We start from the raw sequence: 17,917 nt of genomic DNA on the forward strand, positions 1-17,917 counted from the left end.
CTCTGGTGCTGTCCAAGTGGCAGGAATGGGTCCCTGCAGCTGGGAAAGGTGAGAAAATCCATTAACTTGTTAGTGGACACATGTTAATTAGCTGTACACTAGATATCCCTGTAGTTCAGGATTGTGAATGTGCTGGCAGGGGTCTGTCTATTACCTAATGCTCTAATCCCTTTCCTCACACATCCCCACCCTGTGGTCAATTCCCAACCCCACTAAACAGCTCACAGAGTCCAGAACTGCTCACACTGTTGAGACTTCTGGGTCTCCAGATGCTGCCTACTGGTGCTGTGGGAGAGGACAGTGGTTACGTTAATGAATTAGGCATTGACTAATAGACTAACTTGAATTATCAGAATGTCCAGGCGAAGTCAGATTTAGAGCTAGTTACAATTTCTTAGTGATAGATTGAGAAAGAAGTCTAGTGCTATGAAAGGTAAGGAAACTAAGCTTGGTGTGCAGTCTGTTATATGTGTTTTTTAATAAAAGATATTCATTAAACACATTAAAAAGGTCTGTGTTTTTATAATAGTTAATATTAAATCCAATGAAAGAACCATTATATGAAATTTTGAGTTGGAAGAAATGCATATGCTTTCATAACATGGTAATATTAGTACTATAAGGAGTGATCTAACAATATATTTTGCTTTCCAACCCAATTTTAATTTTCTTTCAGGTTCATTATTACAATGAAACTTATGCAGTATGGGAGCCTCTTATTGAACGAATTGATGGAGGAAGGAAACCATGGAATTTAAAACTTGAAGTATGGAAACATAACAGAAAATATATTAAATATTCATTGTCAATATACCAGTTTTTTTAACATGTTGATGCATTAAGATATTGACCCATGACCTTCCAGATACTGTCCTCTTTGACTGAGGGTATGTGTACACTGCAATTTAAACCCCATGGTTATCCTGTGCTAGCTAATTCGGGCTGCAGGGCTGTTTAGTTGCACTGTTGACTTCTTGGCTCGGGCTGGAGCTGAGGCTTTAGGGTCCTGTGAGGTGGGAGGGTCCCAGACTTCAGGCTGCAGCTTGAGCCTGGAAGTCTAGACTGCAATGGGACAGCCAACAGCTACAACCCTGCAAGCCAGAGTCAACCGGCACAGGCTAACTGTAGGTGTCTAATTGCCATGTAGACAGACCTGTCTAGGTTAAAAATGCTGAATATTTGCGGAATTCTCAAGGAGGCTGCCTTCAAACTAAATATAATAGCTTCTTCTTCGAGTGCTTGCTCATATCCATTCCATTCGGTGTGCGCGTGCCGCGTGCACGATCGTCGGAAGATTTTCTACCCTAGCAACACCGGCGGGTCGGCTGTGGAGCCCCCTAGAGTGGCGCCTTCATGGCGCTGAATATATACCCCAGCCGACCCGGCGCCCCCTCAGTTCCTTCTTACCGCCCCTGACGGTCGTTGGAACTGTGGAGCGCGGCATAGCTGTTCTCCACTCTCCCTAGCTTAGTTAGTTATTCGCAGTTGTAGTTATAGTTATAGTTCTAGTGTTTGTAGTTTAATAGTTAAATAGTTTTTAAAGTTGTTAGATTTGTTATAATAGTCCAGGGGACTAAGGGGGTCGTCTCCCCCTTTCTCCCCCGGCCGCGGGCCCGGGCTCATGCCCAGAGCTCCCGGCTTCAAGCAGTGCGCCTCCTGCGCTAAACCTATGCCCACGAGCGACCCGCACGACTCCTGTCTGAAGTGCCTGGGAGAGTCCCACCAAACAGATAAGTGCAAGATCTGTAAGGCCTTCAGACCAAGGACCAAGAAAGAGCGGGACTTTCGGCTCCGGCAACTCCTGATGGAGGCGGCACTTAGCCCGGACACTCCCTCTACGAGCCAGGCCCCGGCACCTAGCGCCTCGGTGCGTAGTGCCCCAGCAGCACCGGCAATGCCGACAGCGCGGGTGGTGTCGGACAAACCTCCCCGGCACCGGACCTTGTCGGCACCGCAGCAGGTACCTCGACGCCGGTCATTATCCCCGGGGCATAAAAAAGCCCATAAGACGGGGACCTCTGTGCCGAAGACGCCGGCTCCCCCAGTGCCGGGGGTAGAGCCGAGTGCGCCGGTGGAGCACCGGAAACAGGTGCCTCCAGCACTGTCGACTCCGGCACCAAGGCCGTTGAGTCCGGTGCAGATAGCGTCTCCACCGAGACCGGCGGTAATACAACTCCCGTCAACTCCGGAGACCTTCGTGGCGGCGAGAGACTTGATAGCTCTCACGGAGCCGGCACCGCCTCAACCACTGGCACCGACGGCACCGTTTACTCGCCCGGTCCAGTCAAGGGGGAAACCTGCCTTGATGCGCCCTCCATCACAAGGGCTGGAACCTCGGCACCGGTCCAGGTCCAGAAGCAGGTCCCCACGCCGCTCGCAGTCCCGGCACCGAATATCACCTCGGCACCGGTCGTACTCGCGGCCAAGATCTTTGTCGCGGCACCGTTCTACGTCTCGGCACCGCTATGATCGTCGGCACCGATCAACGTCGAGACGTAGTTCTCGGCACCGCTACGGTCGACGCTCGACGTCGAGAGGCCGCTCCCGGCACCGGGCATACTCCAGGTCCTCGTCGAGGTCCAGATCCGGCTCCCGGCACCGACGAGGTCATCGGCACCGATCGCGGTCCCGGCACCGTTCGCCGGCACCGCGCAGAGATAGATCATCTCCGGACCGGTACCGTGCGGCACCGCAGCCCACGGGGATCGTTTCATCTCTCTCGGCACCGCCATGGCCGTCAAGATCGGTGTCTCGCTCCTCGGAGGACCTGTCGAGATCGGCATACCCCCCTCAAGGGCAAGCCGAGGAACGGAACTTGGGCCATTGGCAGGAGATGGCAGAGGACCACTCTCATGGACCATCTCACTGGTCGTTTTGGACCCCGTGGGCGTACCACCAGGAGCAAGGGGCTCCAATACCATCGACCTCTCGCTCGGGTCACTCGGTTAGAAGGGCCCCAGAATCCACCATCTCTCGGCCTCCGCCAGGGGGCATGGAGGCTTCCGTGTCCACGCCACCTGACACCATAGACCCAAGTACAGGTGATGCTCCGGCCCAAGAGCAGGGGGATCAGGACCCCCCCTTGGATCCAGTACCACCGGAGGCATCTTCCTCCTCCTCTCCGGATGAGGCAGTGGCGGGCACTTCATGTACGGGTCCCCCTCCGATAGATCTTCGGGCTCACCAGGATCTCCTGCGTAGGATGGCCCGTAATATGGACCTGCAGGCGGAGGAGATAGTGGAAGTACAGGACCCTATCGTGAACATCCTCGGAGCGGATGCCCCGTCGAGGGTGGCGTTACCCCTGATCCGCACGATACAAACCAATGCGGATACGATATGGCAAACTCCTGCCTCTATCCCACCCACAGCGAGAGGGGTGGAAAGGAAGTACTTTGTCCCGTCTAAGGACTACGGGTACTTGTATACCCACCCCCAACCGTGTTCACTGGTGGTAGCATCAGTGAACGCACGAGAGCGCCACGGCCAGCAGGCTGCAGCGCCTAAATCAAAAGAGGCTAAGCGGCTCGATTTGTTTGGCCGTAAGGTTTACTCAGCCGGAGGGCTGCAACTTAGAGCGGCGAACCAACAGGCGCTACTGAGCCACTACAATTTTAACTCCTGGAACTCTATGGGGAAGTTTAAGGAGTTGATTCCCCAAGAGTCCAGGGAAGAGTTTGGAGCCATGGTAGAGGAGGGTAAGAAGGTGGCTCGGACCTCCTTGCAGGCCTCCTTGGACATAGCAGACTCAGCTGCGAGGACCCTGGCTTCGGGTATCGCTATGCGGAGGATCTCCTGGCTTCAAGTTTCGGGTTTGCCTCCGGAGCTGCAGCAAACCCTACAGGATCTGCCCTTTGAGGGACATGGATTGTTCTCGGACAAGACGGACTCTCGCCTGCAGAGCCTCAAGGACTCGAGAACAATCATGCGCTCCCTGGGGATGCATGTTGTGGGCCCTCAGCGCAGACCATTTAGGCCGCAGCCTCAGCGCTTCTACCCCCCCCCACCTCGGCAGAGACAAGACTCGGCCCGGAGGCGAGGGCGAGGTGGTAGGAGAAGGTGGACCGGCCCTCAACCCGGCCAGAACCAGGGGCCACCTAGACCACCTTCAGGCCCCAGGCAAAACTTTTGAAGGTGCGGTCGAGGACGGCGCCCCAGTCCTCCCCCAGGATCCAGCCCCCTCCTTTCGGGATCGTCTCTCCCACTTCCACCGTGCTTGGTCCCTTATAACTTCGGACCGTTGGGTCCTCCGCACGGTGGAGAGGGGATACACTATCCAGTTTTCTTCTATCCCCCCCTCCCACCTCCCTTCCCCGTCCCTCTTCAGGGACCCTTCTCACGAGCAACTTCTTATACAGGAGGTTTCTACGCTCCTGGCCATGGGGGCCATAGAGGAGGTTCCGATAGAGTTAAGGGGCAGGGGATTTTATTCCCGTTACTTCCTGATCCCCAAGTCCAAAGGAGGTCTGCGGCCCATCTTGGACTTGCGCGGACTCAACAAATTCGTAGTAAAGTTGAAGTTCCGCATGGTCTCTTTGGGGGCCATTATCCCTTCCCTCGATCCTGGAGACTGGTTCGCCGCCCTCGACATGAAAGACGCATACTTTCACATCTCAATTTACCCACCTCACAGACGCTTCCTGCGATTCGTGGTAAACACGGTGCACTACCAATTTGCAGTCCTTCCCTTCGGCCTATCCTCGGCCCCAAGAGTGTTCACGAAATGTATGGCTGTCGTGGCAGCGTACCTTCGTCGGCAAGGGATACAGGTGTTCCCGTACCTAGACGACTGGCTGGTGCGCGGTCGCTCCAAGGAGCAAGTTCAAGCTCACGTCCACAGAATAGTGCACACATTCAACGAGTTGGGTATCCTACTCAACAAGGACAAATCCACTCTAGAACCTACCCAGAGAATAGATTTCATAGGCGCAGTTCTAGATTCCAGACGTGCACAAGCCATCCTGCCAGACAACCGATTTGGCACCATCACGAGCCTCATCCAAGGGCTACAGGCCTTCCCAACTACCACGGTGAGGTCGTGCCTTACCCTGCTGGGTCACATGGCTTCCTGCACGTACGTAACCAGGCATGCCAGACTTCGGCTTCGCCCACTCCAGACCTGGGTGTCCTCAATATACCGTCCACATCGGCACAGCCTGAACATGGTGGTCACGGTCCCGAACTCGGTCCTGGCCTCCCTCACCTGGTGGCTAGATCACAGTGTGGTCTGCGAGGGGATGCCATTTCACGCTCCACAACCGTCTCTGCACCTGGTCACAGACGCTTCATCTCTGGGTTGGGGCGCCCATCTCAACGAACACCATACCCAGGGACTGTGGACTGCACCCCAGTTAGCCCTGCATATCAATGTTCGGGAACTGATGGCGGTACGCCTGGCGTGCCAAGCATTCCTCAATCTCCTACGTGGCCGTTGTGTGTTAGTTCTCATCGACAACACCACGGCCATGTTTTACATCAACAAGCAAGGAGGAGCACGTTCGTCAATTCTATGCCAAGAGGCCATTCGCCTGTGGGACTTCTGCATCGCCCACTCAATCCACCTCACGGCATCGTTCCTCCCTGGAGTCCAGAACACTCTAGCGGACCGACTCAGCAGGTCCTTCCAGACGCACGAGTGGTCTATCCGTCCGGACATCATACATTCCATCTTCCGGAGGTGGGGGTTTCCCCAGATAGACCTGTTTGCATCTCGAGACAACAGGAAGTGCCACGTGTTCTGCTCCCTACAAGGTCGAGCTCCGGGCTCCCTCTCGGATGCGTTTCTCCTTCCCTGGAAAGACCACCTGTTTTATGCCTTCCCTCCGTTTCCTCTGGTCCACAAGGTACTGCTAAAATTGCGCAGAGACCAGGCACAGGTAATTCTGATCGCTCCAGCGTGGCCGAGACAACATTGGTACACCACACTGTTGGAACTCTCGGTTCAAACACCGATCCCGCTTCCATTATGTCCGGATCTCATTTCTCAGGACCACGGTCGGCTGCGTCACCCCGACCTGCAATCACTCCACCTCACAGCGTGGCTGCTCCATGGTTCACCCAGGCAGAGCGGCAATGCTCGCACTCTGTCCAACAGATTCTGCTGAGCAGTAGGAAACCCTCAACACGGACCACGTACCTGGCCAAGTGGAAACGGTTCTCCTGTTGGTGCGAACAACGAGCCACGCCCCCGTTGCAGGCACCTATTCCTCTCATTTTGGAATATCTCCTCTCCCTAAAACAGCAAGGGTTAGCGATATCTTCAATCAAAGTTCACCTGGCTGCTATATCAGCCTTTCACCCAGGGGAACTCGCGTCCTCGGTATTCTCTAACCCGATGGTCGTTAGATTCCTCAAGGGCTTAGACCGGACGTACCCACAACAGCGTCAGCCCGTCCCGACGTGGGACCTTAATCTGGTTCTCTCCAAACTCACAGGTCCTCCATTTGAACCACTAGCCACCTGTTCACTTTTGTATCTATCCTGGAAGACAGCCTTCCTCGTAGCCATCACCTCAGCAAGGCGCGTTTCTGAACTCAGGGCGCTTACATCCGAGCCCCCTTATACAGTTTTCCATAAGGATAAAGTGCAGCTTCGTCCACATCCTGCCTTTCTCCCTAAGGTGGTTTCTCCATTTCATATCAACCAGGACATATTTCTCCCGGTCTTTTATCCCAAACCACATGCCACTCGCCAGGATCAACGTTTGCATTCCCTGGACGTACGAAGGGCCCTGGCCTTCTATATTGACCGCACAAAGCACTTTAGAAAGACAACGCAACTCTTCGTTGCAGTGGCCGACCGAATGAAAGGCTCACCGGTCTCCTCACAACGCCTATCCTCCTGGATTACGTCTTGCATCCGGACTTGCTATGACCTGGCAGGTGTCTCAGCACCGCACCTCACCGCTCACTCCACGAGGGCCCAAGCCTCCTCGACTGCTTTCCTGGCACATGTTCCGATACAGGACATTTGTAGAGCGGCGGTTTGGTCATCAGTCCACACGTTTACAGCTCACTATGCACTAGTGCAGCAGTCCAGGGACGATGCTGCATTCGGGTCAGCGGTTTTGCACACAGCAATGTCTCACTCCGACCCCACCACCTAAGTTGGGCTTGGGAGTCACCTAATGTAATGGATATGAGCAAGCACTCGAAGAAGAAAAGACGGTTACTCACCGTTGTAACTGTTGTTCTTCAAGATGTGTTGCTCATATCCATTCCAAACCCGCCCCCCGTCCCCACTGTCGGAGTAGCCGGCAAGAAGGAACTGAGGGGGCGCCGGGTCGGCTGGGGTATATATTCAGCGCCATGAAGGCGCCACTCTAGGGGGCTCCACAGCCGACCCGCCGGTGTTGCTAGGGTAGAAAATCTTCCGACGATCGTGCACGCGGCGCGCGCACACCTAATGGAATGGATATGAGCAACACATCTCGAAGAACAACAGTTACAACGGTGAGTAACCGTCTTCTCTTCCTTGTACATGATACTAAATGCTTGTTTAGGGGCAACACAAGCTTTCAGGAGAACTTTCCAAGATAATAGTCACTGCTAACTAGTGATTAAAAACATCTTATATAGAGGGAGAATTGTAATTATCAGGGGTGGCTCAAGGCACCAGTGCAGCAAGCACGTGCCTGGGGCGGCAAGCCGCAGGGGGCGGCGTGCTGGTCGTTGTGAGGGCGGCAGTCAGGGAGCCTTCGGCGGCATGCCTGCGGGTGGTCCGCTGGTCCCACGGCTTCGGTGGCAATTCTGCGGCGGGTATGCCGAAGGCGTGGGACCAGCAGATCACCCGCAGAAATGCCGCCGAATCTGCATGACCAGTGGACCGCCCGCAGGCGTGTCACCGAAGGCCGCCTGACTGCCGTGCATGGGGCGGCCAAAAACATCGAGCCGCCCCGGTAATTATCCACACTTCTTAGGGATGCTGTTAGGCCTAGGTGGAGAAAATGCTGCCTTTGTGGATATTGCAATGAGCCTAATTGCACTTTTAAGTAACAGCCCTGTACTTTAAAGAGCTCTCACCTGGTACTGGTTTTGCATTCCAATAAATCTTTGTCCCCCATAAACAGATTGTATCCCATTTTTTAATAAGATTTGCACTTGGAAATTGTGAATAAAACTGATGTTTTAGTATGAGAGAGAATTTTTACAGCCTCTTCCAGTTTCTGATGGATTTTGGGACCCTGGGTAGTCAATTTAAAAAAAAAATTAAGAGCATAACAAAGAACTAGTCAAAACTAAAAGAACTAGTAAAAACTGAAGGAGGACAAAGTAATAAAAAAAAAAAATCAGTATCACCCAGTTATGATACTAAATTCTTTTAGTGATGATACTAAAAAATACCACTTTAGGACAAAAAGGTGAGGAGGTCACTGGAGGAGAACTCTTCCCTAGTCTGAGACATAGGGAAGGCAGCAGAAAAGAACTTCACTTTGAACTGCTAACAAGACCCTGGAGCCTAAGGACGCATCTTCGAAAGAGAGAGGCCTAGCTGATAATGATATGACAAAGGTGAAGGGAAGAGCTAAGTACTAATTTAGACATCTTGGAAATGAATGCAATTACCACTTGAGATGTGAGAGCCTGAATATTGGTGGTAATGGAAAAACTCTTAGCCTTGCTTATATTAACAGCTAAAAGCCATTGACTATTTTCCTGAATGAAAGTGCAGAAAACAGTGCTATGTTGACTTTTAATGTTGGTGGGTATGAAATAAATTATGCATACAAGATCATATTAAACAAATTTGCTAATAATTTCTCAACACGTTTGTGAAGTATAGTTTTAAGAGAAAATTGCAAACCTGCATAAAGCTACTTACGGTAAATTTGGAGAAACAGTTTGTGTTCATACTTATAAAATTAGACAAAGAGAAGGTTTAATGCTGTTTTTTTCCTTTAGATAAAGACTAACCCTATTCAAGATAAAAGTTTGATACCTGGGGATGATTTTGTTGTTCTTCCTGAAGCGCAAACTGCAGTTAACATCTCTTCAAAGGATACAATGAATATAACAATATCCAAATGTTGTCTTGCTGTTTTCAATAATTTAGCCAAGGTAATTTTAATAAATACGGGACTTGTCGTGAATTAATTTTGTTTGTGGCCAGTCCTAAATTCTTCTTAGTAGTGTTCTGCTCGGCCAGTCAGGTTGAGCGTCCACTCACTCATTTTCTGTCTTTCGTGATGGGGTGAATTCTTCCTTTTGCTATACAGTTGATCCTTCTAGCTATTAAAAAGAGAGTTTGACTTGTTCAGAAAGAAGCCAGCTGCTCCCTTGACTATGAAAATGGAGGTGCTGACATAGGACTTCAAAAGGGAGAAAATGTGGTAGGGAAATGATTGAGTGGGAGTCTTAAAACTTAATCTGAATTGGTACAATAGAAGCAGCCCCTCCCCATGGTGCATGATCAATCTGATCCCTGGTCTCTTCATTATAGGGTTGCCTTTCAATAGGCATACTGGGGAAAAAAGATACTTGCTGACTGTTGGCCTTTCAAATTTAATGGAGGCAAGCCTCTGCAGCCCACCAGTGTGCTAAACTTCTATTGTATTTTCCTCTTACTCTTGAGGAGGCAGGACATGCTTGTTCATGTCCCAGAAGATGTTCTATTGTATGGATATTGCTCACTGATACTTTACTAAATAAATGTAAATTGGGTTTGTCTATGTAGGTGGTAATTATATTAGACTTCTTATTCATAAATTAACAATGATCATATAAGTTATAATAATGTTAATGGAATTTACGTTTTAGCGTGGTGAAAATGACTCTTATATTAATTTATGTAATATCAGATTACTTCAAAATACTGAATATTGCTTTTATACAGTCATTCCAAAAGCACATACTTTGTGATATACAGTATATACTGTTGCTTCTGTAAAGAAGGCAGTATTGTGTATGGATGTTTTTATGTTAACTGGTTAAGATGTTTTATTCTATCATGACCACTATCCTTTAAAAATCTTATTGTTGTACTTTCTTACAGGCATTTTCTGAAGGGACTGCCTCCACTTTTGATTATTCTTTAAAAGATAGGGCTCCTTTTACAGTGAAAAATGCACTGGGTGTCCCTCTCAAAGTGCATCCTACCATCAATCTTCGAGTGGTTGGTTCAACCTTAAAAGAAGATATTCATGATGTAGAAATTGGTCAGAAATTGGAACTGGAATATTCAGTTTTGGAACCTCTGCATCGAGGAAAGCTGTCTGCATTATACCGTCAAGAGAGCTGCCTGTTCACTTTGAGCATAGGTAGTGTGCAATGGATAACTGTTGGTAGCAATTGTGCTTGGTGAAGCGATTCAGGGGAGAGTTACTAGGGTAGTCCATGGACCAAGTACCATGTGGTCAAACTTAACCACTGAATTTCCTTGTTCAACCTGGAGACAACTGCTAGCCACCAGCTGGCAAGTGTCTTTACTCTTGCCCCTGCTAGATGTTTCCTTGAGCCAGGGTTGCCACTCCATAGTCAATTTCTCATAACACTGACTTGGGTGCTGGGAAAAGAGTGGGGAAAATTCAAGTCCCTTTTCCTTTACTTCCCTAATAATCGAACTAAAGGTTAATAAGAAGCACAGGCAGGTAGAACATCTTTCCACTCCTTCGGAGAACTAGGTTAGCTTGTGAGCTGATGCGACTGCAACTCATCTGGCCTGCTGACCTCCCCAAATGGAGATCCAGCTGTCACCACTCACTTTATATAGCTAGATTCAGTCTCTTTGCAGTAGTCAGGAGTTCCCACATGGCAAGTTGTGCTGGTCATTTCCTTGGAGGGAGTACGATAGTGTAGATCCTACTATACTGGCATTCCCCCATCTCCTCCGTATTAAGAATCTTGAGTTGCTTCTGTGTGAAAGACTTCAATTCATTCACCTAACAAATAGCTGAGAGTGCCTCATGATCTATATCCATTATGTAGCAAGGATCCGTTGTAGAGGCTGGTGGCATCATACTTGGTTTTCCCAGCCATTATTGACTTAAAACTTACTTTTAATTTTCCCTTCTGGTTAACCATTTTCTAGTTATTGTGGGGCAGAAACACAACCTCTGAGGTTTCTTAGGTTGGAGGCTATGGGGTAATTGTATTAAGGGGCTAGCATTGCATGCTTGCTTGAAAATGGTAATGATTTGTTTTGTAAGTTTGCAGAATCACATACCAGTATTGTTTTGTAAAACAGCGCCTCTAGGCTATACAGAAGTGGCAAACATCCCCATAGCAAAACCAGGCCGACGATTGCACAGCGTACGAACTCCTCTTGTCGACCACTCGGACTCTGTTCTGGTACAGATAGATGCAACAGAAGGGAATAAAGTTATTACCATACGGTCTCCTCTGCAGGTAAAATCTATAATAAAATGCATAAAGTTAAATAAGCTCAAGGCCACTGCTTAAAGTTTGTTTACTTCTGGAGAGTAACTTCGGCTTCCTTTTTTCTTAATACATTTTGAGATTATTCTTCAGCAAAAGGCAAACACAAACATATAAAGTAAAAGCAATTATTTCATAAATGTAAGTAGTATTGTTTTAAATTTACGTTTGAGATTGTAATTTTAAATGTGTAATAGGATTTGAATGGAGACGTATGCATATGTTGGTATAAAAATCTGTTTTATGTTAAATACCTATAATGGATAGAAGTGATACCTTGGCTACATTCCCTTTAAAGATGGTAGTTATTAAATTGTGGCTTAAACTGGCTCTCCTGTAGCTCTAAGCTATATGTTTTCAATATGTAATTTGTACTGCAAGATGCAGTGTTCTCTTCCAAGCAAATAATATTGTTAATGAGTAGCTGCAAAATAGCATGATTGTGTTGTTGTTATTTTGATGTTTCACATAGCTTTTTTTGGTTTAGGTACACATTAGTTACTTTCTGAGGACAAATCCTTATAAGTTTCAGTTCTTCTTCAAGTGCTTGCTCATATCGATTCCAATTAGGTGTGCGCGCGCCACGTGCACGATCGTCGGATAAATTTTCTACCTTAGCAACACCCGGTGGGTCGGCTGTGGAGCCCCCTGGAGTGGTGCCTTCATGGCGCCGGATATATACCCCAGCCGACCCAGCGCCCCCTCAGTTCCTTCTTACCGCCCCTGACGGTCGTTGGAACTGTGGAGCGCGGCATAGCTGTTCTCCACTCTCTCTAGCTTATCCAGTTAATTCTTATAGTTATAGTTGTAGTTATAGTTGTATGTTCTTTAGATTAGTTATTCCTGTTCGTAGTTCATTGTTAAATACTTGTAAATAGTTAGCGGGGGTTAAGGGGGTTGCTTCTCCCCCCTTTTCCCCCGGCGCATAGCCGGGCTCATGCCCAAGGCTCCTGGCTTTAAGCCGTGCGCGTCCTGTGCTAAGCCTATGCCAACCGGAGATCCACACGACTCGTGTCTGAAGTTTTTAGGAGAGTCCCACCAAACAGATAAGTGCAAAATCTGTAAGGCTTTCAGACCCAGGACCAAAAAGGAGTGGGACTTTCGACTCAAGCAGCTCCTCATGGAGGCAGCACTTAGCCCAGATCCTACCTCGGCGCGCCAAGTTCCGGCACCGAGCGCTTCGGTGCGCAGCGCCNTCATCGCTCTCACGGAGCCGGTGCCATCTCAACCTGCAGCACCGCCCGCCCTTCGGTCAGTGCAATCCAGGGGAAAGCCTGCACTGGTACGCCCGCCGTCTCCGAGCGTGGACTCGCGGCACTGCTCCAGGTCTCAGAGCAGGTCCCGACGCCGCTCGCAGTCCTGGCGCCGACTTTCACCCCGGCATCGGTCGTACTCGCGGCCTAGGTCCTCTTTACGGCACCGATCTACGTCTCGGCACCGTCGGGATCATTGGTACCGATCGGAGTCGCGACGTAACTCTCGGCACCGGTATGAGCACCGCTCCAGTTCAAGGGGCCGCTCCCGGCACCACATCTACAGGCGGTCATCGTTGTCTCGGTCCAGATCTGGATCCCGGCACCGATCTCGCCTGCGGACCGGCACCGTATTGTACGGAGCCCATTCAGATGCGTTCTGCACCGCCTTGGCCCTCAAGATCAGCGTCTCGCTCCTCCGGCGCTTCGCGATCAGCATACCCTCCTCAGGGTCAAGCTGCTGATGACTTGGCTCACTGGCAGGAGGGGGCAGTGGACCCTGCACAGGACCCTACGCATTGGTCTTTCTGGACTCTGTGGGCGTATCACCAAGCGCAAGGGGCTCCACCATCAGCCTCTCGCTCGGCACGCTCCGAGCCCAGAGTCCCGGAGGCTACCATCTCCCGTCCTCCCCCAGGGGGCATGGAGGCTCCTGTGCCTACACCTCAGGCCCTAGACCCCAGGGCAGGAGACCCTCCGATTCAGGGAGAGCCGGACCCCCCTTTGAACCCCTTGCCCCCGGAGGCGGCATCCTCATCTTCCCTGGATGAGGCGGTGGCGGGCACATCAGCCTCGGGCCCGCCCCCAATAGATCTTCGTGCCCACCAGGACCTATTACGTAGGGTGGCACATAATATGGACCTCCAGGCGGAGGAGATGATAGAGGTGCAGGACCCAGTGGTGAACATCCTGTCGGCTGATGCCCCATCCCGGGTGGCATTACCACTGATTCAGACGATTCAGGCTAATGCCACTACCATATGGCAAACCCCTGCCTCCATTCCACCCACAGCCAGAGGGGTAGAAAGAAAGTACTTTGTCCCATCCAAGGACTATGAGTACTTATATACGCACCCTCCACTGTGTTCACTGGTCGTGTCCTCGGTGAACCCAAGAGAGTGTCATGGCCAGCAGGCGGCAGCGCCCAAATCGAAGGACGCTAAATGCTTCGATTTGTTCGGGCATAAAGTGTACTCCGCCGGGGGTTTGCAGCTCAGAGCCACGAACCTACAGGTGCTCTTGAGCCGCTACAGTTACATGGAACTCCATGGGTAAATTCAAAGAGTTGGTTCCCCAGGACTCAAGAAAGGAGTTCAGGGCCTTAGTGGAGGAAGGTAAGAAGGTGGCTAGGACCTCCTTGCAAGCCTCTTTGGACATAGCAGACTCTGCCACCAGGACTCTAGCATCGGGCATAGCCATGCGACGCGTCTCCTGGCTCCAGGTTTCGGGCTTGCCGCCAGAACTGCAGCAGACCCTGCAGGATTTACCGTTCGAGGGCCAGGGACTGTTCTCGGATAAGACGGACTCTCAATTGCAGAGCCTCAAGGACTCGAACTATCATGCGCTCCCTGGGGATGCATGTCCCAGGGCCCCAGCGCAGACCCTTTCGGCCCCAGCCGCAAAGGTTCTACCCTCCCCCGCCTCGTCTGAGACAGGACTTTCCCAGAAGGCGGGGTCGAGGTGGTAGACGAAGGTCGACCCCTCAGCCTGGTCAGAACCAGGGCCTGCCTCGGCCACCTTCAGGTCCTAGACAAAACTTTTGAACGTTCGCTCGAGGACGGCGCCCCAGCCACTACCCAGGATCCATCTCCCTCCTTTCGGGATCGCCTCTCCCGTTTCCACCGTGCTTGGTCCCTTATAACCTCGGACCGTTGGGTCCTTTGCACGGTGGAGAGGGGATACGCTCCCCACCGCCACCCCCTCCCTCCAGGCTTGCGCCGCCATGCTGCAAGCCTGGGAGGGAGGAGGAATGCTGCATGGTTGGGGAAGAGGCGGGGATTTGGGGAGGGAGCCAATGGGGGAAGGAGAGGGCGGAGCAGGGGTGGGGGGGGGGCGCGAGCGCCAGAGCGGAGGGCAAAATTTCTTTTTTGTCCAGTGTTGGGACGTGGGACAAAGAAGCAAATATCGGGACAGTCCTGATAAAATTGGGACATCTGGTCACCCTACAGACTTTGGCTTCGCCCACTTCAGGCCTGGGTATCGTCGGTGTACCGCCCTTATCGGGACAACCCGAGCATGGTGGTCACGGTTCCGAACTCTGTCTTGACCTCTCTCACTTGGTGGCTGGATCACAAGGCGGTTTGCGCTGGAGTGCTGTTTCATGCCCCACAACCCTCCCTGCACCTGGTCACAGACGCTTCATCTCTAGGGTGGGGCGCTCACCTCGGGGAGCACCATACCCAGGGCCTGTGGACCGCATCCCAACTGGCTCTGCACATAAACGTTCGAGAGCTGATGGCGGTGTGCCTAGCCTGTCAGGTATTTCTGGGTCTCCTGCATGGCCGTTGTGTGTCAGTCCTCACAGACAACACCACGGCCATGTTCTACATCAATAAGCAAGGAGGAGCCTGGTCGTCTGTCCTATGCCAAGAGGCCATTCGCCTGTGGGAGTTCTGCATTGTCCACTCGATACATCTCACGGCATCGTTCCTTCCTGGAGTCCAGAACACTCTAGCGGACCGTCTCAGCAGGTCTTTCTAGACGCACGAGTGGTCGATTCGTCCAGACATCATCTATTCCATCTTCCAGAGGTGGGGATTTCCCCAGGTCGACCTGTTCGCATCTCGAGCCAACAGGAAGTGCCACGCGTTCTGCTCCCTACAAGGGCGATCTCCGGGCTCCCTGTCAGACGCTTTCCTTCTGACGTGGAAAGACCAGCTGTTCTACGCTTTTCCTCCATTCCCACTGGTCCACAGGGTACTGCTAAAGTTACGCAGAGACCAGGCACGTATGATTCTAGTCGCTCCAGCTTGGCCAAGGCAGCACTGGTACACCACACTTCTGGAGCTATCGGTTCAAACTCCGATGACGCTTCCCTTGTGTCCAGACCTCATCTCTCAGGACCACGGCCGACTCTGTCACCCCGACTTGCAATCGCTCCACCTCACGGCGTGGATGCTCCATGGTTGAATCGAACAGAGCTACAATGCTCACATCCCGTGCAGCAGATTCTGCTGGGAAGTAGAAAGCCTGCTACACGGACCACTTATTTAGCCAAGTGGAAACGGTTCTCCTGTTGGTGCAAGGACCGGACCACGCCCCCCCTTGCAGGCATCTATTCCTTTTATACTCGAATATCTCCTATCGCTGAAACAGCAGGGTTTGGCGATATCTTCAATCAGGGTGCACCTGGCCGCTATATTGGCTTTCCACCCAGAAGAACTCGCTTCCTCAGTCTTCTCTAACTCGATGGTCGTCAGATTCCTCAAGGGCTTAGACCGGCTGTACCCACAGCAACGACAACCCGTGACGGCGTGGGACCTCAACCTGGTTCTCTCCAAGCTCACAGGGCCCCGGTTCGAGCCATCACTTCAGCAAGGAGCGTTTCTGAAATCAGGGGGCTCATGTCTGAGCTTCCATACACAGTTTTCCACAAAGACAAGGTGCAGCTCCGCCCCCACCCTGCCTTTCTCCCCAAGGTAGTTTCAGCTTTCCATGTGAACCAGGATATATTTCTCCCGGTCTTCCATCCTAAGCCGCACGCTACCCGTCGAGACCAGCGTATGCATTCCTTGGACGTACGCAGGGCCCTGGCTTTCTATATTGAGCGTACAAAGCCGTTTAGGAAGACGACACAACTCTTCGTTTCAGTGGCCAACCGGATGAAAGGCTTACCGGTCTCCTCACAACGTCTCTCCTCTTGGATCACGTCCTGCATTCGTGCTTGCTACGACTTGGCCAGTGTCCCGACGCCACGCTTCACCGCCCACTCCACGAGGGCCCAAGCCTCCTCGACTGCCTTCCTGGCTCATGTCCCGATCCAGGACATTTGTAAAGCGGCGGTTTGGTCATCGGTCCACACCTTCGCCGCTCACTATGCGCTGGTACAGCAGTCCAGAGACGATGCTGCATTCGGATCAGCGGTTTTGCACACAGCGATGTCTCACTCCGACCCCACCACCTAGGTAAGGCTTGGTAGTCACCTAATTGGAATCGATATGAGCAAGCACTCGAAGAAGAAAAAACGGTTACTCACCTTTGTAACTGTTGTTCTTCGAGATGTGTTGCTCATATCCATTCCAAACCCGCCCTCCTTCCTCACTGTCGGAGTAGCCGGCAAGAAGGAACTCAGGGGGCGCTGGGTCGGCTGGGGTATATATCCGGCACCATGAAAGCGCCACTCCAGGGGGCTCCACAGCCGACTCACCGGGTGTTGCTAGGGTAGAAAATTTATCCGACGATCGTGCACGCAGCGCGCGCACACCTAATTGGAATGGATATGAGCAACACATCTCGAAGAACAACAGTTACAAAGGTGAGTAACCGTTTTTTTGCAAAGGAGCATCCTAATTAGATTTACTGATTTTTGTACATTATGTATAGTTCATATTTTCATTTTGAAATTTGTGAAATATATTTAATGAGACGTATACATTTTTATCATAGATCAAGAATCATTTCTCTGTCCCATTTACAATCTACAAGTTTGTCAGAGATGTTAGACTCCTGGAGCCAATAGGAGTATCTAAGCCTGAAGAGGAATTCCATGTTCCTTTAGATTCATACAGGTACACTTATTCTGTAATGCCAAATCTTAAAGCGTGTGATGTAAAATTACCATTATTTGAATCAAAATATTTTTTTTGCCAACTCAGTCCATTAGTCTTACTAGGTACCACTCATACTCATCTTGTGCTGGGCTTTTGTCATGATTAAATTGACAAAAGCCAAATGATATTTATTTTTTTTTAAAACAATGATATAATGCAACTGGGTGCATTTAAAAAAAAGCCCCAAAAATAGTAATAATAAAGGGCAAATGGTCCTTCAAAATGGTCGCAGTTTACATTTGTGCAGTTGCTTGTATTGCATTAACACAACCATGGTTGTTATTCATATTTTGTAAACAATTACACCATTTGCCTAATCATAACTGCATTTGCAAATCTAACTTTTTTTTTAAATCTGACCTGAAATAACGAGCAATGAGAGGAGATTTTCTAAGATCCAGGGACAAAGTCAATCCATTATCTTTGGTAGGAATGGTATAGCATTTACATGCTTTTTCATTGAAACACTTTGGCTTTTTAGGTTGTATTTTTGAATCATTGTTTATTATTTCCATTGTTTACT

General features: G+C 50.6%; 1 protein-coding gene across 5 annotated transcripts in view; it reads left to right on the plus strand.

Annotated features, from left to right (window-relative positions):
• Window positions 1-17,917, plus strand: part of VPS13C (vacuolar protein sorting 13 homolog C) — a 215,679-nt gene that overhangs the window by 130,488 nt on the left and 67,274 nt on the right. For all 5 annotated transcript variants that reach the window (XM_034783883.1, XM_034783879.1, XM_034783880.1 and 2 more), the window contains 5 exons: window positions 677-766; window positions 8,901-9,056; window positions 9,991-10,255; window positions 11,182-11,342; window positions 17,231-17,352. In XM_034783883.1, coding sequence (XP_034639774.1) covers window positions 677-766; window positions 8,901-9,056; window positions 9,991-10,255; window positions 11,182-11,342; window positions 17,231-17,352 — 794 coding nt within the window. The remainder of the gene's footprint in view (window positions 1-676; window positions 767-8,900; window positions 9,057-9,990; window positions 10,256-11,181; window positions 11,343-17,230; window positions 17,353-17,917) is intronic.

This window comes from Trachemys scripta, chromosome 10 (assembly GCF_013100865.1).
Source record: "Trachemys scripta elegans isolate TJP31775 chromosome 10, CAS_Tse_1.0, whole genome shotgun sequence".
In the NCBI taxonomy this organism is placed as follows: domain Eukaryota; kingdom Metazoa; phylum Chordata; order Testudines; family Emydidae; genus Trachemys; species Trachemys scripta.